Source organism: Eurytemora carolleeae, unplaced genomic scaffold (genome assembly GCF_000591075.1).
Source record: "Eurytemora carolleeae unplaced genomic scaffold, Eaff_2.0 scaffold568, whole genome shotgun sequence".
Classification (NCBI taxonomy): Eukaryota; Metazoa; Arthropoda; class Copepoda; order Calanoida; family Temoridae; genus Eurytemora; species Eurytemora carolleeae.
Window position 1 is genome coordinate 178,919 of NW_019396882.1, and position 25,276 is coordinate 204,194.

The 25,276-nt window shown below is 32.7% G+C and overlaps 4 protein-coding genes across 5 annotated transcripts in view; all 4 read right to left on the minus strand.

Annotated features, from left to right (window-relative positions):
* Positions 1 to 20,112, minus strand: LOC111709710 (neurofilament heavy polypeptide). Its single transcript, XM_023483595.1, has 15 exons — positions 20,102 to 20,112; positions 8,021 to 8,099; positions 7,374 to 7,458; positions 7,044 to 7,093; positions 6,297 to 6,444; positions 6,122 to 6,167; positions 5,327 to 5,375; positions 4,301 to 4,364; positions 3,105 to 3,226; positions 2,372 to 2,433; positions 1,948 to 2,031; positions 1,491 to 1,585; positions 1,350 to 1,389; positions 922 to 1,014; positions 1 to 559 (listed from the first exon to the last, which is right to left on the minus strand). The coding sequence occupies exons 2-15, from the start codon at positions 8,091 to 8,093 to the stop codon at positions 32 to 34; spliced, it is 1,539 nt and encodes a 512-aa protein (XP_023339363.1). The 5' UTR covers positions 8,094 to 8,099; positions 20,102 to 20,112; the 3' UTR covers positions 1 to 31.
* Positions 9,267 to 12,594, minus strand: LOC111709713 (transcription initiation factor TFIID subunit 11-like). The gene is made up of 8 exons (XM_023483598.1): positions 12,502 to 12,594; positions 12,153 to 12,222; positions 12,021 to 12,063; positions 11,790 to 11,828; positions 11,123 to 11,308; positions 10,151 to 10,237; positions 9,612 to 9,685; positions 9,267 to 9,414 (listed from the first exon to the last, which is right to left on the minus strand). The coding sequence occupies exons 1-8, from the start codon at positions 12,536 to 12,538 to the stop codon at positions 9,333 to 9,335; spliced, it is 618 nt and encodes a 205-aa protein (XP_023339366.1). The 5' UTR covers positions 12,539 to 12,594; the 3' UTR covers positions 9,267 to 9,332.
* Positions 12,543 to 16,336, minus strand: LOC111709712 (OCIA domain-containing protein 1-like). Its single transcript, XM_023483597.1, has 6 exons — positions 16,246 to 16,336; positions 15,871 to 15,906; positions 15,459 to 15,604; positions 13,694 to 13,782; positions 13,360 to 13,433; positions 12,543 to 13,043 (listed from the first exon to the last, which is right to left on the minus strand). The coding sequence occupies exons 1-6, from the start codon at positions 16,328 to 16,330 to the stop codon at positions 12,754 to 12,756; spliced, it is 720 nt and encodes a 239-aa protein (XP_023339365.1). The 5' UTR covers positions 16,331 to 16,336; the 3' UTR covers positions 12,543 to 12,753.
* LOC111709709 (rab proteins geranylgeranyltransferase component A-like) overlaps positions 16,337 to 25,276 on the minus strand; it is a 10,812-nt gene continuing 1,872 nt past the window's right edge. The window contains exons 3-18 of one of the 2 annotated variants that reach the window (XM_023483594.1): positions 25,045 to 25,174; positions 24,408 to 24,823; positions 23,986 to 24,038; positions 23,426 to 23,507; positions 22,389 to 22,508; positions 22,228 to 22,268; positions 21,203 to 21,333; positions 20,520 to 20,589; positions 20,232 to 20,295; positions 19,749 to 19,859; positions 19,254 to 19,343; positions 18,857 to 18,916; positions 18,146 to 18,260; positions 17,716 to 17,891; positions 17,111 to 17,336; positions 16,337 to 17,017 (exon numbers count right to left, since the gene is read on the minus strand). In XM_023483594.1, coding sequence (XP_023339362.1) covers positions 17,160 to 17,336; positions 17,716 to 17,891; positions 18,146 to 18,260; positions 18,857 to 18,916; positions 19,254 to 19,343; positions 19,749 to 19,859; positions 20,232 to 20,295; positions 20,520 to 20,589; positions 21,203 to 21,333; positions 22,228 to 22,268; positions 22,389 to 22,508; positions 23,426 to 23,507; positions 23,986 to 24,038; positions 24,408 to 24,823; positions 25,045 to 25,174 — 1,836 coding nt within the window. In that variant the 3' untranslated portion in view covers positions 16,337 to 17,017; positions 17,111 to 17,159. Of the gene's footprint in view, positions 17,337 to 17,715; positions 17,892 to 18,145; positions 18,261 to 18,856; positions 18,917 to 19,253; positions 19,344 to 19,748; positions 19,860 to 20,231; positions 20,296 to 20,519; positions 20,590 to 21,202; positions 21,334 to 22,227; positions 22,269 to 22,388; positions 22,509 to 23,425; positions 23,508 to 23,985; positions 24,039 to 24,407; positions 24,824 to 25,044; positions 25,175 to 25,276 lie in introns of both variants that reach the window. The other variant, XM_023483593.1, reaches the window with a different exon arrangement.

The following is a 25,276-nucleotide window of genomic DNA, read 5'->3' on the forward strand; positions in this document are numbered from 1 at the left end:
TTAACAAAAAAATTTATTTTCTAAAAAATGATCAGGATGAATTTTTCGTCTTCTTCTTCTTACTGCTTCCAGAACTAGTGTTCTCCTTACTCTTTAAAGGGGTTTTCTCAGGACTTTCAATCTCCTTCTTAGGGGTCTTACCCTCCTTTTTAGGAGTCTTCCCCTCCTTCTTAGGAGTCTTCCCCTCCTTCTTAGGAGTTTTCCCTTCCTTTCCTATCTGGGGAGTTGTGCCCTCTTTCTCCTTTTTAGGAGATTTACCTTCCTTTTCTTTCTTAGGAGTTATCTTTTCTTCTTTGATTTCACTTTCCGGAGTTTTCTTTTCTTTTTTCTCAGACTTTTCTTTCTTTGGAGTCACGTTTTCCTTTTCTGTTTTATCTTCTTTCTTTCCAGACTTCTTCTTCTTTTTCTTCTTCTTCTTGGACTTTTTATCTTCGCCATCTTCCATTGAGATATCTTCAACCTTATCTTCTTCTTCTTCTTTCTCATCTTCATCTTCATCTTCATCTTCATCGTTAAACTTGATTTTCTTATTTTCCCTCCCCTCGTCCTCCTCCTCATTCTAAAATATATAACAAAATAAGAACAAAGTTATTTAAAATGTAAATCTTAAAATGAAAAATTAATTATATAATATTGAAAATTATAAATTTGGATTTACTTTTCAGAATAGCTGTGAAAGTTTTGACATTTAGTGCAAAACAAAAAAAGGAGAAAGATTACTAAGAGATCTAAGATGCTTAAGTAAAAATAAGTTTTACAAAAAAATCTTGTTTTTTAGTCTCAGTTCGTTTTATTTGTCATTTAGTGAATGTCAAAATAAAAATGCATTAATAAAATAAGTTTAAAATATGTTTATATGTCATTAAATAAGAATTTTAAAATAAAAATAACGAAACAAATTTGATCAGTATTATCTTTTACCTGATTCTCGTTGACGACCTTCTTCTTCTTTTTCTTCTTGTTCTTGTTCAAGGTTTTATTCTCCTTCTCCTCCACCCGGTCATTATTCAACTTCTGATCAAATCAAATCATAAAAATATTATTCCACTCAAATCATAAAAGTATTATTCCACTCAAATCATAAAAATATTATTCCACTCAAATCATAAAATATGATTCCACTTTTGAATTCCTTTAAACTTTAAAAAATTCCAAGTATCACTTCATTTATAGAGTTGAATGTCTGATTTATAACAACAATACTCTTACAAGCTTTCTATGATCAAGTGAATGAGAACTTGCTTAAAATTGCATCTTTAGTCCCTTCAAGTTTACAGAACGATGAATATAAAAACTATTTCTTAAATATTATTTTTTCAATTGAAAATCTGTTTTTAAAATTTGTTTTCCTTTGACTCTAGTAGCTTGAAGTATGATTTAGTCATCACTCTAAATAATTTGGATTGTTTGAATCGAATTTTTAAAAATCTATATCATTTTTAAAATGTGTTTTGGTTTTATTTGAAAAAAATCCATGAATCCAAATATCCCTGGCTTCCGTTTTCAGTTTCTTGAAATCCGCGAAGTTGTTTTTAAGATCTAATCCCAGATCCGACGCTTTGTTGTTTATCTTTGCAGCGTAGTCCTTAAAATAATATAGGTTTATCCTACTTTACTTGTGCAGTAAAGGTGGTCAAAGTCTCCACTCCAGTTTTTCCCCTGAATTTAATATTTTCTCCCCCTACTTCTTGAACTAAATGTAGCTCTTTGAGTTTGAACTCCATATCTTCCCAGCCATCTTTGTTCAATCACATTTTTCGTTCTGTCTTACCTTTTTATACTTTATCCTCCCCCACAAGCTCTCTTTGACACATCAATTACTACATTTATACCCCTCCCCCCCAATGACTTTTCTACCTTTCCCATTCCTTATATCTATTCTGCCCCCCCCCTCTCTCTTTCACCTTGCATCCTCCCGCCGTATTTCACCGTCTAACTGAATACTACCTTGCACTCCTGATCGAACCAGGCCTGGTTGACAGGGAACCAATGCTTCCTGGTCATCTTGATCTTGTTCATCTTCTCTTTTACCTTCACATCAATATATATTCTAAACAACCTTTCAAACAAAAAGTTTAAGTACAATGGTCGGCGTTTATACCAATACAATGAAAACGACTTAAATATTCGTTTGATTTATAAATAAATTTTCATTTTACACCCCTGTGTGGATATTGATTTCAATTACTATCCCAACTAAAAGATTTGCCCCCAGAACAGAACTTAAATCTACAATTATTAAATGTTTGTATCTGCTTCTAATTTTGTGATCATGTGTTGCTTAATATTGTGATTATTAAAAAAAAAGTTATAAAAGAAATCATTAACAATTAATAAAAAAACGTCTCTACTAAGTTTAAAATATATTTTCCTTGAGTTCTTTAACCAGTTCTTTCATCAGCTCCTGTTCACTTTTCTGCTCAGGGTTGTTTGCTAGATAGATAATAATAATTAAGGGACTGGTCTTTATTATAAGTGAATTTAAAAATTACTTGCGCAACTCTTCTGAAGAAACATCAATCGCCGTTTTTGTCTAATATAGATTCAAGGCCTGCTCATTAAAAAAATTAGACATCTATCTTTAATGGTTAGGGTGCAAAGGAGGATTTAGAAAAGTTCAAAAAGTACGTCGGAAAAATGTAAAAAAAAAATATTTTTACTTTTGATAAATATGAACATGTGACATGTTATTACATTTCAAGGGCTTTTCAAATATATAAGTTTTAGTCCTGTAGCTTAATAAATTTAAAATTTATTAACCATTTCTGAAAACCCGCCGTTTGACTGTCCTCCACCCTACCATGTGCAATATGCATAAACATATTTGGCAAAATTTGTTCAAAACATTTGTTCATTTGATTAATCCACCCCCACGATATCTTCCACGGTTAAAATAGCACCGTTGCCCCTTTTCAACGAAAATCCCTTTAAACGAAAATGTTCTTCATATGTTTGGAAATCTTGCTTTAAACAAGAATTATTTTTGTAGTTTTTACCAAAACACCAAAAAATGCTAATTTTGTAATATAAAAAATGATAAATTACTTTTACTTTCACTTAAAATCAAAAGAACATCTAATTTTTTAAATATTACTTTTTCTTACCTAGTTTTTCATTCAAAGCAATTTCAAGTTTAGATTTTTTCTTTCTGATCTGAGTTTTAGCTGGAGCAGAGGTTTCATTTCCATCCTTAGATTCAGGTGTAGGTTCATCTTTGCTGTTAAACCTAGAAATATTCAGGTTTATACTTGCTGTTAAACCTAGAAATATTCAGGTTTATCTTTGCTGTTAAACCTAGAAATAGGTTTATCCTTGCTGTTAAACCTAGAAATATTCAGGATTATCTTTGCTGTTAAACTTAGAAATATTCAGGTTTATACTTGCTGTTAAACCTAGAAATTTTCAGGTTCATCTTTGCTGTTAAACCTAGAAATATTAAGGTTTATCTTAGCTGTTAATCTAGAAATTTTCAGGTTTATCCTTTCTGTTAAATCTAGAAATATTCAGGTTTATCCTTTCTGTTAAATCTAGAAATATTCAGGTTTTTCCTTGCTGTTAAGTGTTAAACCTAGAAATTAACAATTGTGCTGTAAGCAATATTCACCTAATTCAGGACTTTGTTGAAATCTACAAATCTTAAGGTATGAAGAAAAATGTTGTGCTTGTAACCAGGGATAACAGAAAAAAGCTAAAGAAAGACAAACAATCCCAATTTTGTAGTACATTCCTAATCAGACGACTTTAGAATCTAATTTTACAAATATAATTGATGAAACGATAATCACAAAATAGCCCTAGTCCTGCCATTTCCAAAATGTGGTTGCCTTTTATAAGCATTTAAAATTGCCAGAGATATTTAATGTAAAGTCATCTGATTAACTGTCAATTAATTCCGGGGTCTTTCTGATTATGACTATTTAAAAGCAATGGATATTTTTTTCTTCAGAAAAAATTTTAAGCTAAAATATTTGTGAAAACTGAAATTGTGAAATTTAAAAATTTACATGTACCTAGGTTTGATGTCTCACATACTTTTTAATGCTATATTTGGACTCAGGGGGACTAGGAAAATGGGAAAACAGTCTTGGTATTGAACAATTCATGTTTTTTAAGACACCCTAATATACAGGCTTATCTTTGCTGTTAAACCGATAATTATTCAGGTTTAGGATCGTCATTGCAGTTGAATAAAATCAAACCTAGAAAAATGCAATTCTCAAGTAAGGAAAAAGTTCTTACATCCCTATTTATTTCAGAAAACATTGTTTTTAAACTTAAACTATTTTAATTTTTACTTTACCTTTTTTTTGCGAGGAGATCAAAGTGTTTGGCACATTCCTTAGGGTACAATTCGTTCAGCATATCTATAGACGAGATTCTTTAAATATTTTTAGAGAACAAGGGTGAGGTTAGATGTACATATTTTAAAGGTTACTTTGTAATAAATATCGGGTAACACGACATTCTGTAAACCTGAACTACATTGTACTTTATTAACTATCAACGTTTGTAAGCTTTTATGTAAAACATATTATTCATTTGAATTGCACTTTAAATGAATACTTAGCATGATTTTTGATTAGCTTAATTATGTGATATATAATGACGTACATCTCAAGTGCGCCAATTTCAATTGTATTGTACATACGTAACATGATTGTCTTAATCATGTGAGATAGATAACGACGTAGGAATTGTAATTACATATAAACCTCAAATAAACTAATTGATATTGAGACTCAGCTTTGAGTACAGGAGTAATTTAGTTCTTGTTAAACATACGAGTTGAGATCATGTCCATTGATTTGGCATTGATAAGTTACTAGCTTGTGTCTGTATTGACATTGATAGCTGACAAGATTGTGCCCAATGTTTGGTATTGATAGATTACTAGCATGTGTCTCTATTGACTTTTAGAGCTGACGAGATCGTGCCCAGTGGTTTGGTATTGATAGATTACTAGCATGTGTCTGTATTGACTTTTAGAGCTCACAAGATCGTGCCCAGTGGTTTTGCATTGATAGATTACTAGCTTGTGTTGATGCTGACATTGATAGCTGACGAGATTGCGTCCGAATTGACATTGATAGCAAAATACGACTGAGTTGAACCTGGATAGATGCGGGAAGGAGAGCAGTTTATGGAGTAGGGTATTTACTACAACTGATACTTTCCACATTACCCAAGGAATTTAAAGTAAACCAATTGTAAGTTTCCAAATGTTTTTGGCGATTTGCTTGACACCCTCTCGTTACCAAGGAAAAAGTTTTCAGGAGAAATTGTACTAATATCTAAAATATCCGTAAGTTTAAGAAAATTTTTGTCCCTGTATTCTTCTCAATGTTAATATCCATCATGGCGCCCAGCAGGTACAGCTGAAATATAATAGAATTGTACTGTATTAATTGTATACTAGGGGTTATTGAGTGTATAACTAGGGGTTATTGAGTGTATAATATTAATATCCAACATGGCGCCCAGCAGGTACAGCTGAAATATAATAGAATTGTACTGTACTAATTACTAGGGGTTATTGAGTCTAACATGGCGCCCAGCAGGTACAGCTACAAAATAAAATAAAATTGTACTGTATTAATTGTATACTAGAGGTTATTGAGTACATAATATTAATATACAGCATGGCACGAATGGCACCCAGAGCCCAAAATTTAAAAGAGTATCGTTGAACGCGAAACTCTCGAGTTTAATTTGTGTAGATTTTGATTGTAGAGATTCGAAAAAAATGGATAGTAAGAAGAAACCAAATAAAATAATATTGTGTCAAGAACTAGCTTTTGAGTGCAAAATAGGAAATATTGAAAAATAAAAATCACATACTAAAACGAATCATAAAAAAGTTTGAGAAGAATGGAATACCACATAAAATAAATAGTCCCGAGGCCGAATTTAAAGAATTTGAGTCGCGGCTTAAATTTTAGACGCGGCTCAAATATAGTTTGTTTTACCTGAAATTGTATTGTTTCAAGATTTAAGCCGGCGCTAAATTGAAATCGGTTTTTGGCGGATTTGAAACGCGGCTCAAATTCATTACATTGAGACTTCGTCAGGCCCGGCTGATGGGAAGAAATGAAAACAATTTTAACAAAACACTTTGGCTTACCGCGTTATAAGATTCTTCACATTGTTTATCGAACCAAGGCATGTTCCTGAACAAAGATTCGTTAAATATTGCATCTAGAGTTGAATTTTTTTTTTGGATGTTTTGGTTGAGGTTTGCCTCTGAACCTAGATCTGTGGATCCGCGTATTTTTGCGGATTTGGTGACCGAAAATTACCTTGGACACCATTTCTCAGCAATTTTCTTCTGAACAATTTTATCCGAAGAGTTCTTGAGGGCATTCTTCTTCTGCTTCTTCTTCTCAGAGAAGAACTTGGCGGTAGCAGCAGCTAGAGCTTTCTTCAGCACAATCTCACCCTGGTCACCTAGCAGAATATTAGTTTATAAATAAATAATAAAGATCTGATAGGGAACACGAAATGGAACGCACAGACCGCCCACCCTCAGGGTGCAGCGCATCAACGAGCAGCCTGAATTCAATCCGGACTTGAGAACAATTCTATTCAGTGGCATATCCGATTTACAACGGTACCCTAAAGAATATATGTCTGATAATGAAGGTATCCTTTGTTTTCTAACAGAAAATTGAGTTTCAAAAACCTGATTGTAACACTCACTTTTGTGCATATAACGTCGCTTAGAATTTCTAGAATTCTGAATGTTCTTTATCAAAGTCATCAACACTTGCATGCGTGTCTGTAAATAAAATACTAACGCATTAAATTTTTAGCTAAAAAAGGATACCCAGGCCCATGATCAATCAAACGTTGAACAGGCGCCGTCGTGAATCTGACGTGCCACTCCGAAATAGAGGGTTACTCGAAATTACGGTTACAAATCCTTTTCACCCCCCCCACACCCCGGCCCCCCTTTTGCAAAAATGATGTTATTTCAAATTTTCAATGTAGATGATTTCAATCCTTTTCCCTTTTTATGATCCACCCTTTACCATCTTTCCACTTACCCACTTCCTTCTTGATCTTCTTCTCGATCTTCTTCAGCTGTTCTTTCTCACTGGAAACAAGATTTATATTGATGTAACCTTTTCTTATCTATCTAAGAGAAATGGATAGAGTGGGGAAATCAAAATGATTTTTTTTAGATGGAAAATTATAAACTCGACGTATGTATATTGTATACTGTTATGTCCCCGCCCCCCTTTTTAGACTCTTTTAAAAGCTAACAATTTTTTAGTAAACCGGGGGAAAAATTATTTTTTATTTTTCAAAGTTTTAACAATAAAGAAAAATGCAAAAATCATTTTCAAAACTAAAGAATTAGAGTAATCCCCAACCTGGCGCTCTTCTTCTTTGCTTTAACCTCAGCTCTCCTCTCCATCATGATCTCTTTCCTGACCTCAGCTTCATCTCGACCAGACTCTGGAAAAACAAATTCTTCTGATTGTTGTGAAATACAAATTCTGCTTTTCATACAAAATCTATACAATGGTGTATATTTTTCTTACAAAATCTATACAGGGGTGTATATTTTTCTTACAAAATCTGTACAGGGGTGTATATTTTTCTTACAAAAACTTTGCCCAGAATCTATTTTATCTAGATGTGCTAATATTTAACAAACCCGGATTCTATTACAATGACGTATCACCAAAACATGTCTATATATAAATAAAAAAATTCAGACCAAGCGCTATTGTTGAGGGACTAGACCCTAGATTTTGTGCTGCTGTCAACTAAACATGATAGATTTTACTTCATTATTTTTTTGAATACCATATGATTATACATGCATTGCAGACGATACTTCATTTAAATAAGAAATATTTGTCTGATGTACAATTACCGCGTATACAATAACCTATTCTGAATATTTCTTATACAAATGAAGTACGGTCTGCAAAGCATGTATAATCATATGGTAGGGCGGGCCGCGTCAGTTGTATCTCCCTTCTATTTCATACTCCTACAGGTTATTACTTACCTCTAGCTCTCTGTTGAACGAGCTCATTGACTCGTTGTCTATGTTTTGACTTGGTCATCTTGATTTCTCCCATTTTCTTCTGCAAAATTACATAATTATATATTTGCAATATTCATTCAGGTACGAGAAATGTAGAATAATTAATAAATATATTGTGAAATTGTATGCAAATAAATTAGTGTTCTTTGTACAGTGTTCCAAGCATTAACTTTCACTTTAAATCAGTACACTGTACACTGCATGTACAGTGTATATAGGACATGTACAATTACATGTGCAGCAATTAGCAGATTTTTAGACGCGTCAGAAAATGCAATGGATCTATCTTTGCACAAATGGAAACTGAAGTACTTCCAAAGTGTGCACCAAAGTACTTTTAAAATGGACATTAAAGTACTTCTAAATGGACATTAAAGAAGTTCTAAAATTGACATTAAAGTACTTCTAAAATGGACATTAAAGTACTTCTAAATGGACATTAAAGTACTTCTAAATGGACATTAAAGTACTTTTAAAATGTACATTAAAGTACCTCTAAAATGGACATTAAAGTAGTTCTAAAATGGACATTAAAGTAGTTCTAAAATGGACACTGAAGTACTTCTGAAATGGACATTATAGTACTTCTAAATGGACATTAAAATACTTCTAAAATGGACATTAAAGTAATTCTAAAATGGACATAAAAGTACTTCTAAATGTACATTACAGTACTTCTAAAATGAACATTAAAGTACTTCTAAAATGGACATTACAGTACTTCTAAAATGAACATTAAAGTACTTCTAGAATGGACATTAAAGTACTTCTAAAATGAACATTAAAGTATTTCTAAAATGGACATTAAAGTACTTCAAAAATGGACATTAAAGTACTTCTAAAATGGACATCAAAGTACTTCAAAAATGGACATTAAAGTACTTCTAAAATGGACATTAAAGTACTTCTAAAATGAACATTAAAGTACTTCTAAAATGGACATCAAAGTACTTCTAAAATGTAAATTAAAGTACTTCTAAAATGGACATTAAAGTACTTTTAAATAGATATTAAAGTACTTATAAATGGACAATAAAGTACTTCTAGAATGGACATCAAAGTACTTCTAGAATGGACATTAAAGTACTTCTAAAATGAACATTAAAGTACTTCTAAAATGGACATTAGAGTACTTCTAAAATGGATATTAAAGTACTTCTAAAATGGACATTAAAGTACTTCTAAGATGGACATTAAAGTACTTCTAAAATGGACACTAAAGTAGTTCCAAAATGGACATAAAAGTAATTATAAAATGGAAAACTAAGTAATTCTAAAATGGGCACTGTTTCTTGATCTTTGGCATGTATCCTTTAGTTCTTAGTTTTCTGACAGCTTCTCGTAGATGTTTAGGTCTTTTACATCAGGATTATTACACAAAGTCACAATAAATAAATTTATCTGATTGTATCCAATATGAAGGAAATAATCTAGGAACCCCAACTCAAATGTAAACAAATTGTGTACAGTACTATCTGGGATGCAAAGAGATAATCATTAGAAAGTCAAAGTTTGTGGAAAAGACTTCTTTTGAATGTAAAATCCAATGTTCCTGATTGGTTGACCAGCCTCCCCTGACTTTCCCATATCCTCTAAAGCCATCTCTACAACCTCGCCTGCAAACACCTGAAAATAATATTTGTTTCTAACAATCTGAAGGAGACTAATTTAAACAAGTTACTAAAATGGGCCTAATCTAGTCAAAATTTAGTCTGCTAAGACAAGCGGCTTCTTTGTGTTAAAACAGGCGTCTCATTGCAGAAATACATACTTCTAAATTCTATCTCTTTCCACTTTTGAAAACATTTGAGGCATCATTTCAAGGATGTTTATTAGTCCATTTTTATGTCAAAAAAAATACACTTTATCTATCTCACATTTTATCTTATAATTTGTACATTAAAACTAATGTAGAGCAAAGAGAACAAAAAACATTGCAGTGATAAATAAATGATGAAAAAATAAAAATGCAAGGAGATCCTACAGACAGTAAAATCTTTTTATGTTTTCTCCCTCAAAAAATTACTGTTAAACTTTTTATACACCTTGGTAATAATTTAAAGATCTTGTATTCCCTGATTTTTTTTTTACCTTTGCAATACCAGCCATAGCTATAATAACATTCTGTCCTGTACTAGAACTACCAGTAATATTCTGCATTATCTTCTTAATTGTTGCCTAAACAAAACAAGTTAACAACTTTATTGTTGCCTAAACAAAACAAGTTAACAACTTTATTGTTGCCTAACCAAAACAAGTTAACAACTTTATTGTTGCCACAACAAAACAAGTTAACAACTTTGTTGTTGCCTAAACAAAACAAGATAACAACTTTATTGTTGCCACAACAAACAAGTTAACAACTTTGTTGTTGCCTAAACAAAACCAACATCAGTTTCATGATTCCATGTATATTCGTGTTTATTCTTATAATGGAGAATGAGAATGATTTAAATCGAGCTTTGAATTAAAATTGCAGAAGGATGACAAATTCTCAAGTTGTTTTTAGAATTCTCGGGATGGGATTTGGAATTCTCCAGCAGAATTAGAAATGACGGAGTTCAGGAATTCTGCTCGCGGGTTTTGAAAATCTCCTAATGACTCCGGAATCCTTCTACTCTCTCTCTTTATCCTGTTGCCTGTCCTGCGCATCCTCGAGCTCCTCCTGCTCGGGCTAGACCAGGCGTCTCCTCTCCTCCCTACTTCTTATGTTCCCGTTTCTAGAAGTGACCAGGCGACTTTTGCCTGGACAGAACTAGGAGATACCACATGTGTGTTACTTGCGCTGTATGTTTACTATACAGTCATCGTCGTATGTATAAATACAACAAAAACGACTTTCTATTTCAATTTGGATTTCTTTCAGGATTTCAAACAGCTGTAACGCTTAAAAATTTAAACAAAGAAAAGTTGTGAATTAAGAGATTCTCTGTGTTCACTTGTAAACTTTCAATTTTAAAAATGTTATGTAACAAACCATTATTAATAAAAAGTCGTCTTCTTCATTGATATAGTCGCCGACCACTGCACTTTATCATAAAATCTTGAAAAAAAGTGTAAAACCTTAGGAAATGAAGCTCTTCTATACATAGCATATCTATCCAACTGATCCTCGGTAAAGTTTGAGACGAGGAACTGCATCTTCTCCCTCTCCTCCTTCTCGGCCTCCTTCTTGTTCTTCTCCTGTGCTGTTGAACCCCCAGGGTGGGGGGTAGTGGGGGTATCAAACAGAGGGGTTCCATCTCCACTCTTATAAAATAGAATTATAGGAACTGTCCGACTCACAACAGTACCCTTGAAAGCTTTGTCTTATCAAGTATGAAATCTAATCCATGTTTTTGTTTTAGAAAACTGATTATTTTATTGTTAGATTCTCCACAAAAGTTCCTTTTTATTAGAAATGATCAGAATGATCCGAACTACACACTTAAATGTCGTTATCCTCCAGATTATTGATCAGATAAGGTATCAAGGGTAACGTTGTAAATCAGACCAGTTTAATTTGTGATCAGTTTATCTATATTAACATTACAATTGTAACCCTTCTTTAGCGGTGTAAATTAAAAATATTGTATTTTTTCTTTTGCCTAATTATAAATGTAAGTCAAATGTTCAAATAATTGACGACCTGTTAATAAATTAAACTCAACTTCTTTTAAAACATTTATAAAATAAAATAGAGCAGTTTTATTCCGGAAGCATATTTAGAGTTAAAATAAAATCAAATTACCACTTTAGATTCCTCTGCACTTTTTTGAGAAGCTGAAGCCTGTTCACGGACAAATCAACTTTTCAACAAAATAGATTTTTTTCCGCTTGCCAAATATATGGTTGCCATAAATATGTTTTTAGTTTTTAAAAATAGACTAATGCTAAATAATTGTATTAACTTTCGTGAATCTTTAAAATTTCAAAAAGTTACAAAACAGAAGACTAAACAAACAAATGCTAAGTCCGTTTCCTCGTCAATATTAAGCTTTGGAAGATCTGGTTTCGCTTTCAACCTAAAATATTTTGATAAATTAAAATCTATGCAGCTAGCATAAAACATTTCATTGTTCGATATAAAAAAATATTACATTAATGACCAAACCTGTCATTGCTGGGCTCTTCAGGATCAGGAGCTTCAAGCTTGATCTTTTTCACCGACGGCTCTGAACCTTCTGTAAATATAAATTATAAACCAAAATTTAAAAAAAAAAAAAATTTTCAATTTGGTGCCATTTTTGCTATCGCCGCCATTTTTCTTTCCCTTTTTTATTTTTTAGACGCCATTTCTGAGAATCAACATTTAATTATAGACATCGCTTGCGTAAGTGTGTATTGTATAAGTAAAAAAAAAACATTAGAGAAGCACTTTTTTGAATTTTTGGCGTCTGTTTCTTATAGATATAAAAAAAGGACAACAAGAAAAAATAATTAAGAAACTTTTGAAAACCAACCTGCTGGAAGATCGTCGGTTTGCAAATCAGACATCATCTTCTCTGAAATTTTGCAAAGTTTAAAATATATAATAAAAACTGCGGCTCACAGAAATTTAACCAATACATATTATTCTGTAAATATATTAAATTAACTGTTCTGAATGTATTTTTTCCAACTCCTACTGTCGATCGTACACGTTAACAAAATATACTCGTTTTATGGCTGAATAAAATATTTAGACTACAAAATCCAGTTTTTGACAGGATTCATTACTCAAAACCTTCGTCTCCATATTTATTCTTATTTCTAGATTGTTGTGGCGGATTATAGAGTCCAGGTGGGGCGGAAGATGCTGGCGGAGTATATACGGGCGGGAGCTCCTGTTGTTGGGGCGGACGGTAGGGTGCCGGAGGATCGCCTCTGTTTCTTCTCCTCAACTCCTCGTAGGAAGAGATGGAGGTGGCGGGGGTTACCACAGGTTCACCCTGGTATCCGTAGCCAGGAGCAGGGGCAGCCCCACCCTGCTGCAGGGGGACACCTAGACCACTAGCTTCGGCACCTGAATATTCAACTTTTTTGATAAAATGGTTTTTTTATTTATTTTTACTTTTGGAAAAAAAATGTGACTTTAATTCTCATGCTTTTTAAACACAGATAAAATGTTAATTAGAACAATTAAAATTCTTGTTATTACCCCCTCCCCTTTTATTGACAATAAAAACTCAAAATAATAAAATAATAAGTTTATACTCCTATTTCACCATTTTCTTAAAAATATTAACTTCTATCACATTTTAGTATACATTTCAGTAAAAATTGCAAAAATTCATAAAAGTTTAAAATATTATTTGAAAGGTAAAAAAAGTTTGTTAAACCTGTATCTTCAACTTCGTCCGGCTCGCGTTTAGGCATTCCTCTTCTAGCCCGTACCGCCTCCGCTATTTTACCACTTTAACAAAAATTTATTTTTTAAAATGGGTTCTTAGTGATTGGCCGGATTCGGATTCAATTAGCAATCAAAACCAACCAATTAAATATACATTTTCCCCCCACAACAGGATATTACAATAGAGATTTTACATATCGTTAAATTATCAAAAGTTCTCTTTTTTTGTTTTTAAAGAAGTTCATTAAAATTAATTAAAAAAAGAAAAAGAAGCGATAAACTATTTCAAACATATAGAAGTTTTGAAAATTTGTTATTTTCACCTTGGCGCTTCTATGAGGAATTTGTCAGCACAGGCGTCAGCGTAGGAAAATTTACCAAAAAAATACCCAACCAGGGCAGCCAGTGAGGTCTAAAATACATGAAATTTCAAAATATTTACATTATTATGTTATGTGTATATTTTTAATGAACCGATCTATGGTTTAACGATTAGAGTGGGTTTCCAGTCCAACAAAAATGTTGTCAGAGCTAAAAACTTTAGAGTGGTGGATATCGAAATCAATGCTTAATCCTCTCTTTTTGCTAATCTCAAGACTTTAGATTAATTTTTAGAGATTAGAGATGCGCTCTTTAACTTTTGAAAACCCGATTTTTACTTTTTGCGCATTTCTGGTGTTGATGGTGTCATATTAATTGAACTAATGAATGATTAAACGAACGTAAGTTTTGGATTAATGTTTATTAAGACTATCGTTCAATATGACCATATTCATGAAATGAGATAAAATATGTTTTAAAGAAGCATATTAAATTTATATTTGTTTAAATGCTTCAAAATCCGGCTTGTGGACAGCTGACTTTAGTTCAATTAGATATTAGTCCAGTCGATATAGCATTATTCCTGTAATTGTTATCAACCGTAATTTGTATACAGTAGGGGGTATCCAAAAGAGAGGATTAAGAAGAAAATCATAAGTGTGTCCATTGGATACTCAGATTAAGTAATCGGGATTATGAAAATAGACAAGAGAGAGTTAGTTAAGTGTTGTAAAATTGAATAGAGGAGTTGGTTGGCCTTGATATATATATTGGGACTAATCTTATCAAAAGCTGATTCTTATTTGAAATTCACATTGAAAAAAAAACTCACTAAGGTCAAACCTAACTTTTTTAGAATTGAGACTAACGGATTTAGACTCGAAACTAGCTTTTAAATTTCGACCTTGCAAGTTACAGATGAGCTTGAACAGGGGCGGATACAGGATTTAAATGAGGGGGGGGGCGAGATTTTTTAGGAACCAAAAAATTAATAATTAGGAACAACAAATCGTGCCGCAGGCGACATTTTTTTTTTACTTAAAAGACTCAAAAAGAGTCAAAATTAATGACTAAAGACTAAAAAACTAGATTTTTAACTTAAAGGAACAAAATTAACGGATTAGAACAGGAATTTAGGAACAATTAAAAGATTGTTCAGGAATTAGGAACAAAAATAAATGATTAGGACAGGAATTTAGGAACAATTAAAAGATTGTTCAGGAATTAGGAACAAAATTAAAGGATTCGGACAGGGATTTAGGAACAATAAAAAGATTGTTCAGGAATTAGTAACAAAAATAATGGATTAGGACAGGGATTTAGGAACAATAGAAAGATTGTTCAGGAATTAGGAACAAAAATATTGGATTAGGACAGGGATTTAAGTTGGGTCGGACACAGTATTAGGAACAGGAACAATAATAGGAACATTAGCAATTTAAAAACAAAAAGAAATTACTAGTTATACTTAAATGCATCAAAATTAGGACCAATATTACAATTTTGATAAATGAGTATTGATTAAGGAACATTACTAGATATGAACAATATTATAACTTAAGTCTAGTTTCTTACAAATTTCTAATTCTAAATTTATCGTTAACAATAACATTTACTTGTTGTCGGTGATTTTTAAATTAAACTGAAGAAAAGAAAGTCAAGATTTCCATTAAATAAAAAAGCTTGAAATTGAAATCGATTAAAACACTTAAGAAATTATACATTAAAAAGAAAGCACAAAAAATAAAACTCTCCACTCATTTTTACCTTTGGTGCAGGCCCAAATCTCATGTGGGGCCTGAGTACACCCCTTAGCACGAGAACATGTGTGGTGGCAGCAAGTACAGCCCCTAGCGGCAGGGATCGGTACCAAAAAGATTCAGAGTTGCATTTACGCAGAATACTCTGCTCCTCTAAAATATTAATCAATCAACAAATCAATCAATATAATCAATCAATATATCAATATATCAAACAATTAACCAAACATTTTGTCGACTTGACGTATCAATGCTGTGAAAAGTAAATTAACACAAACGTTAAATTTTCAATATCCAATCAAAACATCGAATATTTTTAAACTTGACAACTATTAAATAAAAAATTTATTTATTATTGTTATTATTTATTTATTATTATTATCATTTATTCATAATTATATCTTTACTAAAACGAGTACCTGGTGTTAGCTGAGGAGGTCCCCCGGGGGGCAGTCCTAAAAAACATTTTTTGACCTAATGTGTTAAAAAAAAATCCTAAAAGGTGGATCAAGGTAGTACAGGGAAATATTTATAAACTTTTAGTGTTTTAAGACTTATAAAGGTCACCAAAGAAATAATGCAAATAGAACATTTATATTTGTAGTTTTAAATAATAAGTGAACACGGATTTCTTCTACAGTAACAATGGAGGAACGTGTCAGAATTAAACAATTTAAACTATAAAAACGATGATATTTTTAATTACATTGTTATGTAACACTTAAATTAAAAGGAAACATGATGTGAACGTGTTTAAATTTTCTTAATCCATATTAAAAATTATATTAACCTACCCTGTTGTTGTTGTTGTTGTTGTTGTTGTTGTGGATATCCCTGTTGTTGTGGATATCCCTGATGTTGTGGGGGTATACCGGACATTTTTAACTGGAAAGTAAATATTAATTAAATATCAATAAAAATATTAAATGATCTGCAAACATATATTTATCATTCGAAAACAAATTCCGCTTCTGAACGATTCGAAATGTTTTAACTTATCGTTGTGATTTCAAGTGACCCACCAGTCAACGAGTTTTCTAATTTGAAAAATGTTTAACTTTTACAAATTCCATCCCCAAGTCATTTATAGACGAAACCACTATTGAAAGTTAACCAATTATGACTATCTCACGCATTCTTGATCATATAAAGTTTTTATGGGTCCCATTGTGAATCAGACATATTGCTCATTTAAGGAGAACCACTTGTTTAACCCATCCATATATATTTTGTTTTCATTACTTACAATCCAGGGAAACAGTTGGTTTTTAATTTTAAGAAAATTTCCATTTTCGGCTTAACGAGCAAAGCACATAAAAATATACACAAATGGAGTGTAAAGTCTAAAAAGCACTGTGTACGATGTAAATATTTAAATTGTAAATAAATTAAGTAATAGAAGTAATCTCCCACCTCCTTCTTAATTGTAAGAATAAGGTGGTAAGTGGGATGACTTTATTTATTGGACAACCCTGAAATGTTTAATTTTATAAAATTATCGACATTTTCTGTCCAGGGGATCAAAGATGGAAAATAATAAATAAATCAAATCAAAAATATTGTTTTAATTCTGGGCTGTCTCACTATGCAATTCGTCTTACACATTTCCTTTCATTGAAAGTAATACAATAATATCCATAGAAAATATCACAAAAATAGTTTTAAAAGATTTGAATCTGTTTGTGCCAAATTGAACTAACGCCACATCTTAGCCATCAGCAGTAGTTTTGGTAGATTCTTCTTTGTCAGAATGTTCAGCTGTATTATCCAAACTAGATGGGGTCCCATCGATGGAAGTCTTTTTTTCTTCTGGTTTATCTGCGGTTTCATCAGGTTGATCTGCATTTTCTCCAGTTACTTTCTCATCATGATTATCATTTTTTCCCTAAAATTTTTAATAAGTCAATGGTGGATAAAAAATTAAATTTAGCTATCATAAGCATTAACTTCATAAATCAATAGGACCCCTTCTCATTTTAATGCAAAATTTCAATATTTTTATGTTGGAAATTTATTAAAATAATATTAAAAGTTTCTCAAGATCGAATAAAGAAACTATAAGGGACAAAATGTTTTTAATGCAGGGATTTTCAAATTCTTTCTTGAAAAACGTGAGAAAATATTAACAAAAATCCACGAAACGATTAGAAAAACTGTCACATATTTGCCTCGAAAAAATTGGAAACCTTTCATTTCAAGGATCGTTGCATTGAGAGAAAAAAGACGGGAGGACAATTCTGTTAAAATAAAATGAAACAAAATACCTCATTTTCTTCTCCAATAATAATTTCTTCCGGATCTGGTGCCCTTGGCAGGAACTCCTCCCCGGGGAACATCCGGGCATAAATCTGCTCCGCGCTAAGGACGGAGGTGTCGAAGTCTAACTCAGGGTAGGGTCCTTCAGCTCGGTATACATTCTCCAGCGTGGTTCCAACATCACCTACATACGACAATATGAATTTTGGGTTTCAAATCTTGTCAGAGTTAATTATTTCTTAAGCAGGTGTCTACAACACTTTTCTTTTTTTGATTGTATTATTTACTTTAACAAACATAAATGTGTTTTTTAATGAAATGACGGAGCATCAAATTGTTTTGTAAGGCATTAAATGATAAAAGAAATTAACACTGGGATTGGAAAATGTGTGCTATGCTTGTTTTATCCTTTTAAAACTCGTCTTTGTTTTGAATAACCTGTTCTTGTTTTCTGAATAAAAGAGAGAGAGTAAAGAATAGATTTCTCCGGTAGAACTTCTCTTACACGTTCTTCAATCTCCTCCCCCCAATCTTTACAACTAGCATGAACCACCTAGAAATATAATAAAGGATTAACTAATCCTCTCCTTAATCCTTATAGCTAGCATGAACCACCTGGAAATATAATAAAGGATTAACTAATCCTCTCCTTAATCCTTATAGCTAGCGTGAACCACCTAGAAATATAATAAAGGATTAACTAATCCTCTCCTTAATCCTTATAGCTTGCATGAACCACATGGAAATATATTAAAAGATTAACTAATCATCTCCATAATCCTTATAGCTAGCGTGAACCACCTGGAAATATATTAAAGGATTAACTAATCCTCTCCTTAATCCTTAGAGCTGTCAAGAACCACCTGGATTAAAATCAACGGATTTTTCGGTAATGGATTCTGTTGGAGGAAAGGGTTAAATTGTTATACCTCTTGAGCGAAAAAAGGGACAAGGAAATTTATAATTGATAGATGTAGTTCAATAGAGTACAGGTGGTTCAACTGCTTTTTAAATACAAAGAATTCAATAATTTTCACAACATGTTTAATCTTGAAGTTTACCCCGCTTCACATTGACCCATAAATGACCAGTTCTTCCGTAATAAATATTTTCTGGGTTTTACTTTTATATTTTTAACAAGATCTTTACCTGCAATCCTTTAGGACAAGTGGCAGTGCCGGGGCCCACTTCAATAACATGCAGTGGTTCCTGATATTTTGTTCATCAACTAACACATTAACAAAGACATATCGAGATGAAGCGAACTTTTTACATAGGAAAGCTTTATCTTTTATGATAAACTACATTGGGAACCCAGCGTGTACCAGGGGAGTCATAGTTATTCCCACCATTTGCACGCCCCTTGTCGTAAATTACGATGTTAGCTATTTTTCACGATCCACTCAGCTTATAATCTCAAAACCAAGCTAATAACATTCCCGAGGCTCTCCCAAGTACACCACTCAAAATTTTAGAAATAGGTCGAGAGATTCCCGAGTTATGATCAGACAAACAGAGATTGCAACTTTATATATAGATGACATTCCTGTGTTTGCATGGTGAGTAGAGTAATTTGCTCCTTCTCTGATGGGAGTAGAGAGGTTTCAGTTATAAACATACTTCTCCGGGTACCAACCTGTACACAGATTATATATTTTATATTATATATTTATACATAAATCGGAGTACCAGGAAGTATTGTATCCGGAGTAAGAGAATACCTGGAGAAAGGTTAAAGGGAGGATTGTATCTGGAGTAAGAGTATACCTGGATAAGGGTTGAAGGAAGGATTGTATCCGGAGAAAGAGTATACCTGGGGAAGGGTTGAAGGAATTATTGTATCCGGAGTAAGAGTATACCTGGAGAAGGGTTGATGGAAGGATTGTATCCGGAGTAAGAGTATTCCTGGAGAAGGGTTGATGGAAGGATTGTATCCGGAGTAAGAATACCTGGAGAAGGGTCGAAGGAAGGATTGTAACCGGAGTAAGAGTATACCTGGAGAAGGGTTGATGGAAGGATTGTATCCGGAGTAAGAGTATACCTGGAGAAGGGTCGAAGGAAGGATTGTATCCGGAGTAAGAGTATCTGGGAGAACAAGATAATCACAAAGTATACGCTTGCCACCAGCAACAACACCAATACATTTACCATCCTGAAACCAATCTGTAAATAGTATTTTCTCTATAATTTCAGCGTCGTGACTCCATGTTTCAAGACCAGCGAAGTTCAGATTATTACATGTTTTTTTTACTGTTTTTGTTTGTTCAATTTAAAATTCAAGATTTTTAACTACTACCTGCAATGGAAAGTAAAGCCATTTAACTACTTGAAATCCAGAATACACATATATTTAATAGTACCAATCGAATTTTCTTCTTTGACGAAATCACGGCCCTCTTTTAAAAGTAAAATGTAGGAAGGTTAATATTTTGAAGAAAAAAATTATTTATTAATTCTTTGAAGGGATTGACCGGCAATGTATGGTATGAGAATGTAATATTGTGGAGGAATTTTCTCTTCTCACCTTAATTATTATATTATCTAAAGCCCGGCCTAAGTAGTAAACCCCACCGTACACTGCACATAACCTTAAACAATGAAAAATTAAATACATAAAAATGTACAGGAATTTGTCTAGGGGGGAGAGGAGACCTAAATATTTTTATCTCCAAGGAGAGGGGGGGTAAGGGGGAGCAGGGCGAGACGTTTAGAAAAGATTTCGATATGCTTATACTGTGAAATATTGCATTTAAAATTTGCGCACTTGTACATATGTACAAGAGTGTACAGTGTACACGGAATACCGCCTAACCTGCAAAATGCTTGCGGGAGTTCTCCGCTACCATACATGGACCAAAGGAAAGGTGTACTGCCGAACCGTCCTAAAAATACATTCATTTAAAATCAAGATTGACATCAGGGATAAATAATAAATAAATTAATTATAATCTATGCTGGGAACTTCTTAATGAAGAGAACGAGTTTAACTCGGTATAACCCCCAGTTAGAAGACGACATTAAATTAGTTTTATGATTCTGTTTTTTTGAGGCATTTCCGTGTTGAGTCGTTTCCGTGTTGAGGCGTTTCCATGTCACCAATAGATCAGCTCGATCCACCATTTTAAAAAGTTTCCGGCTTTGTAGCAAAGAAACACTTCCTATGAATCGTTTGACCAAATTGAAACTTTTTTTAATAAATAATTTATTAAGTCTAAAAAAGGATCTCATACAACGAGAACCAGAAAACTTTGGAATAGAAAGACGACTTTTACACCCAAAATTGACTTAAATAAATAGTCCAATGAACACAAGACAGAGCAATTGTGTAGCATAGACCCATTTCCCTGAATAAGTGATTTAATAAGTCCCAAATAAAACTTTTTTCTTTGTAACAATTTAAAACACACTTCAGTACTGTTTTAATGTCGTCTTCCTATTCCAGAGTTTTCCGGTTCATACTGTATTCTTTTAATTTTAATATTAGAATTCAATTACCAAGACTGGATAAAAACTTCCTAGTTTGTTGAATTCCTTGAACTGTGTTTGTATCAGGTTTGACCATTGCTATTGAATACAGAACAAAATGAATCAGGTTGTCTGTCAACTTCTCATGCTTCAAGAACTCTCTTCAAACCAAATTTCAAATAAAATAGAAAATCTTCATTGTCTCTTCTCATTAGTCCTCGCTGGTTGGAATTTGTTCTAATTTATCTGTTGTTGGATGTTGTGCTTTCAGTTGCTTTGTTTATCGTTTTTCGTTTTTTGCCCATATTTTCTTTCAGGGTCAAAATTAGACATAATGTTAGTGAAGAAAATGTTTTAAAAAAAGATTATTGCAAACATTTTCCTTCCTTTAAGTATATTAACAATTGACCCTTGCAGAAGATACATGCAAAAAGATAATAAAAAATAATCCCAAAAATTATGAAAATACGAACGTACAACACGTTTTTAATCGTTTTTAATTGTTTTTCCGATTTTTTAGAATAAGGATTATTCCAAAATTCAACAAAAGCAAACTTTAACATTACACGTTTTGAAATCTTTGAAGTTTGATTAAATTTGTTCTTAAAAAACGATCCAAAACGCATAGCCCCGAAATGGTGTTAGGTATTTTCCCAAAGGCATTTTCCCAAGGGCGACTTCACTAGTGACAATTTCCGAAGTGGCAACTTCCCAAATTTGAAAATTCCCAAGCGGCAACTTCCCAAAAGTTAGGTTAGCCTTCTGAGGCGCCTTCTATGCTGCAATCGGAGCCGAGCGCCGCGGCTATGATGCTAAGGTTTTTGCTTAATTTCCGTAAGATAATACAGAAAATTATTACCATTCCGCTTTCAGAATATTAAAAAAGAATTGAAATTTTCAGCTTTATTCTACTTTTTTATCTTTCATTTTTATTCTACTTTTTGCCGACTTATCATTTCTTTATATGCTTTTGGTATTCTTTTAGGCCAGATTGTTCTTTTTAAAAATCTTAAATGAATACAATTAATCTTGAGTAATTTTTATAATTTTGGTTCCTAAATGGTTTCTCCTCCATTCCTTTCATTATATCTTCATCCTAAAATGTTTTTTATCTTTCAGATGATTTTACGATTATATTAAANCCATATTCAGTAATCAGATTAGAGTTTAAACGAAAATGTTCTTAAATTATCTTTAAAATAAAACTTTTACGAACCTTTTCTGAGATGCAGAGAGAGAGAAACTTCATAAGAATCCTTTTCTCAACAACAGATATATGTTTCGTACTGAATACATCAGCTCTACTGCTAGGTACATGCTCCAACCTTCCATCTATCTGTAAAGTGTAAAGTGTAATGTAAAGTGTACAGTATATAGTGTACAGATATATGTTTCGTACTGAATACATCAGCTCTACTGCTAGGTACATGCTCCAACCTTCCATTTATCTGTACAGTGTACAGTGTACATAGATAGTTAAGTGTACAGTATATAGTGTACAGTGTACAGAGATATGTTTAGTACTAAATACATACGCTCTACTGCTAGGTACATGCTCCAACCTTCCATCTATCTTTCAACTGTAAAGTGTAAAGTGTACAGTGCACAGTGTGCAGAGATATGTTCAGTACTGAATACACTGCTAAGTACATGCTCCAACATTCCACCTATCTATACGGTGTACAGTGTACAGTAAATAGTGTACATAGTAATGTGTAAAGTGTTTACTGAGTAAATTCTAAACTGTAAAATGTAAAATGTTATGTGTTAACTGTAAAATCTAGTGTTGATTGTAAACTGTAAACTGTTAACTGTAAAATGTAGTTTTGACTGTAAACTGTAAACTGTAAACTGTAAACTGTAAACTGTAAACTGTAAACTGTAAACTGTAAACTGTAAACTGTAAACTGTAAACTGTAAACTGTAAANCCGGATTGCAAGGGGTCATGTGCATATCCACGTTTCTGCTAAAAATTTGCACCCGTGGGTTTTAAATAAGTTGCTTAGTATAATTTTCTCTTAAAAAATTGAGATATTAGCATTCAAAGTTTTCAAAAAATTTATCATTCTGTAAACTGTAAACTGTAAACTGTAAACTGTAAACTGTAAACTGTAAACTGTAAACTGTAAACTGTAAACTGTAAACTGTAATCTGTAAACTGTAAACTAAAAGTGTTCAGTGTCCAGTGTGCAGTGTAAGAATACATAGATATTAAATTGATATATATTTTCATACTCGATCACTAGGTTTACCTGTGTGAGAACTCTTGTAACAGACTTAAACTCAGTGTACCGGGCAATATTGGAACTAATTAGTAGTTCGACCATACTTCCCCTGAACACAATATTGGAATTTATCAATAATTCGATCATACTCCCCCTGAACACAATATTGGAATTTATCAATAGTTCGACCATACTTCCCCTGAACACAATATTAGAACTTATCACAGTTCGACCATACTTCCCCTGAACACAATATTAAAACTTATCAATAGTTCGACCTGCTTCCCCTGAACACAATATTGGAACTTATCAACAGTTCGACCATACTTCCCCTGAACACAATATTAAAACTTATCCCTAGTTCGACCATACTTCCCCTGAACACAATATTGTAACTTGAAATAATATGTTAACTTCTTTCATGAAAACCAGAGATTTTACGAATTAAAAAAATTAACTAAATTTTCTTCCCCTTCTTTAATTTTCAGTGTTCACCCTTAGAAAGTGGATGACAATTATGTCGTGTAAAAATGAGATATATACAATATGCACAACAAATAATGTAACAAATAGCATTTTGTAATTACCTCGCATAAAGAAGACGAGGTGTAAGGTCTATATTAAACCGTCTAGACTCTTTCTATTAAAAAAAAAAGATTAGTTCAGTTGAACAGATATTGAAGCTGAAATTTTTATATTTAGTTCAGTTAAACAGAAACCAGATCGACGCATGTTCAGATATGTATTTTTATAGTTCAGTTGAACAAAAACCATATATACATTGTTAATATTTAGTTCAGTTGAACAAACCCCGAAGATGCAATGCTTATTTAGTTCAATTGAACAAAAACCTGAAATGTATTTTATATATTTAGTCCAGATGAATTAAAAATCTGACATGCAATGCCTTTATTTAGTTCGGTTGAACAGAAACGCATTTTCATCCTCAAATAAGATTACAATACAGAATACAGATCTTACAGCAATCTCAAGTTTAATGCGAACTTACCAACAGAGTTTCTTTGCTCCAAACTTTGGATTCTTTTGAGGGATTAGCTTTAAGACTTGATTCAGATGTTTCAGCTTTGGGACTCAAGGATTCAGATGTTTCGGGGTCTGAAGGATTTAGGTTCAGATCAGGGTTCGTGGGTTTTTCATTTCCAAGAGAGCTGGTCTCAACAAACCAGGTTTGACGGAGGTTTTCTACCGTTTTAAAACTGCCCAGGTTCAGATATTCTTCTCCTTTTCCTAGTTCAGGGAGGTCAGGGGTTTCGGGAGAAGGTTCAGATTGATCAGGAGATTGTTCAGATTGATCAGGAGAAGGTTCAGATTGATCAGGAGATTGTTCAGATTGACCAGGAGAAGAATCAGATTGTTTTGAGTTTTCCTGTGATTCATCGCTACTTTTAATCCAAACATCAAGACCTGAATAATCCAGATTTTAATCAATCATAACAGGAGGGTGGTAGAAAACAAAACTTATAGGTTTATTGGATTAGTTGGAATTTTCCAATTTGTTGACACATTTTCAAATATCAACCCCCCCCCCCCCCCCTCCTTGAAAAACCATACTTTCCCCCAATATATTGGGAATTTCGAACAAATAAATAAATTTTTGCGTAAAAGTTTCACTAATAATTTCTCACCTTCAAGTGTAAATGATGCAAAATCTCCTCCATAATACCCTGCAGTATCTATATGCAGTACAGTGTGTCCCATCCTAGCCGCAGCAGCAGCAACTATACTCTCCACCAGTCCAGTTCCTACCACCACCAACTAGGATAAACCATCTTTATTAATAAAACTATACTCTCCACCAGTCCAGTTCCTACCACCACCAACTAGGATAAACCATCTTTATTAATAAAACTATACTCT

Coding starts and splice junctions, on each gene's coding strand:
- LOC111709710 (XM_023483595.1), bottom strand. CDS start 8,093: ATGGGAGAAATCAAGATGACCAAGTCAAAACATAGACAACGAGTCAAT. Junction 6,168..6,296: donor GCTGAGAAATGGTGTCCAAG/GTAATTTTCGGT, acceptor ATCTTTGTTCAG/GAACATGCCTTGGTTCGATA. Junction 2,032..2,371: donor AACTGGTTAAAGAACTCAAG/GAAAATATATTT, acceptor ATTGATGTGAAG/GTAAAAGAGAAGATGAACAA.
- LOC111709713 (XM_023483598.1), bottom strand. CDS start 12,538: ATGATGTCTGATTTGCAAACCGACGATCTTCCAGCAG. Junction 9,686..10,150: donor CTATGGCTGGTATTGCAAAG/GTAAAAAAAAAA, acceptor TATTATTTTCAG/GTGTTTGCAGGCGAGGTTGT. Junction 9,415..9,611: donor GAGGCTGGTCAACCAATCAG/GAACATTGGATT, acceptor CTGATGTAAAAG/ACCTAAACATCTACGAGAAG.
- LOC111709712 (XM_023483597.1), bottom strand. CDS start 16,330: ATGTCCGGTATACCCCCACAACATCAGGGATATCCACAACAACAGGGA. Junction 15,605..15,870: donor ACCTCCTCAGCTAACACCAG/GTACTCGTTTTA, acceptor TTAATATTTTAG/AGGAGCAGAGTATTCTGCGT. Junction 13,434..13,693: donor TTCCTCATAGAAGCGCCAAG/GTGAAAATAACA, acceptor TTTTTGTTAAAG/TGGTAAAATAGCGGAGGCGG.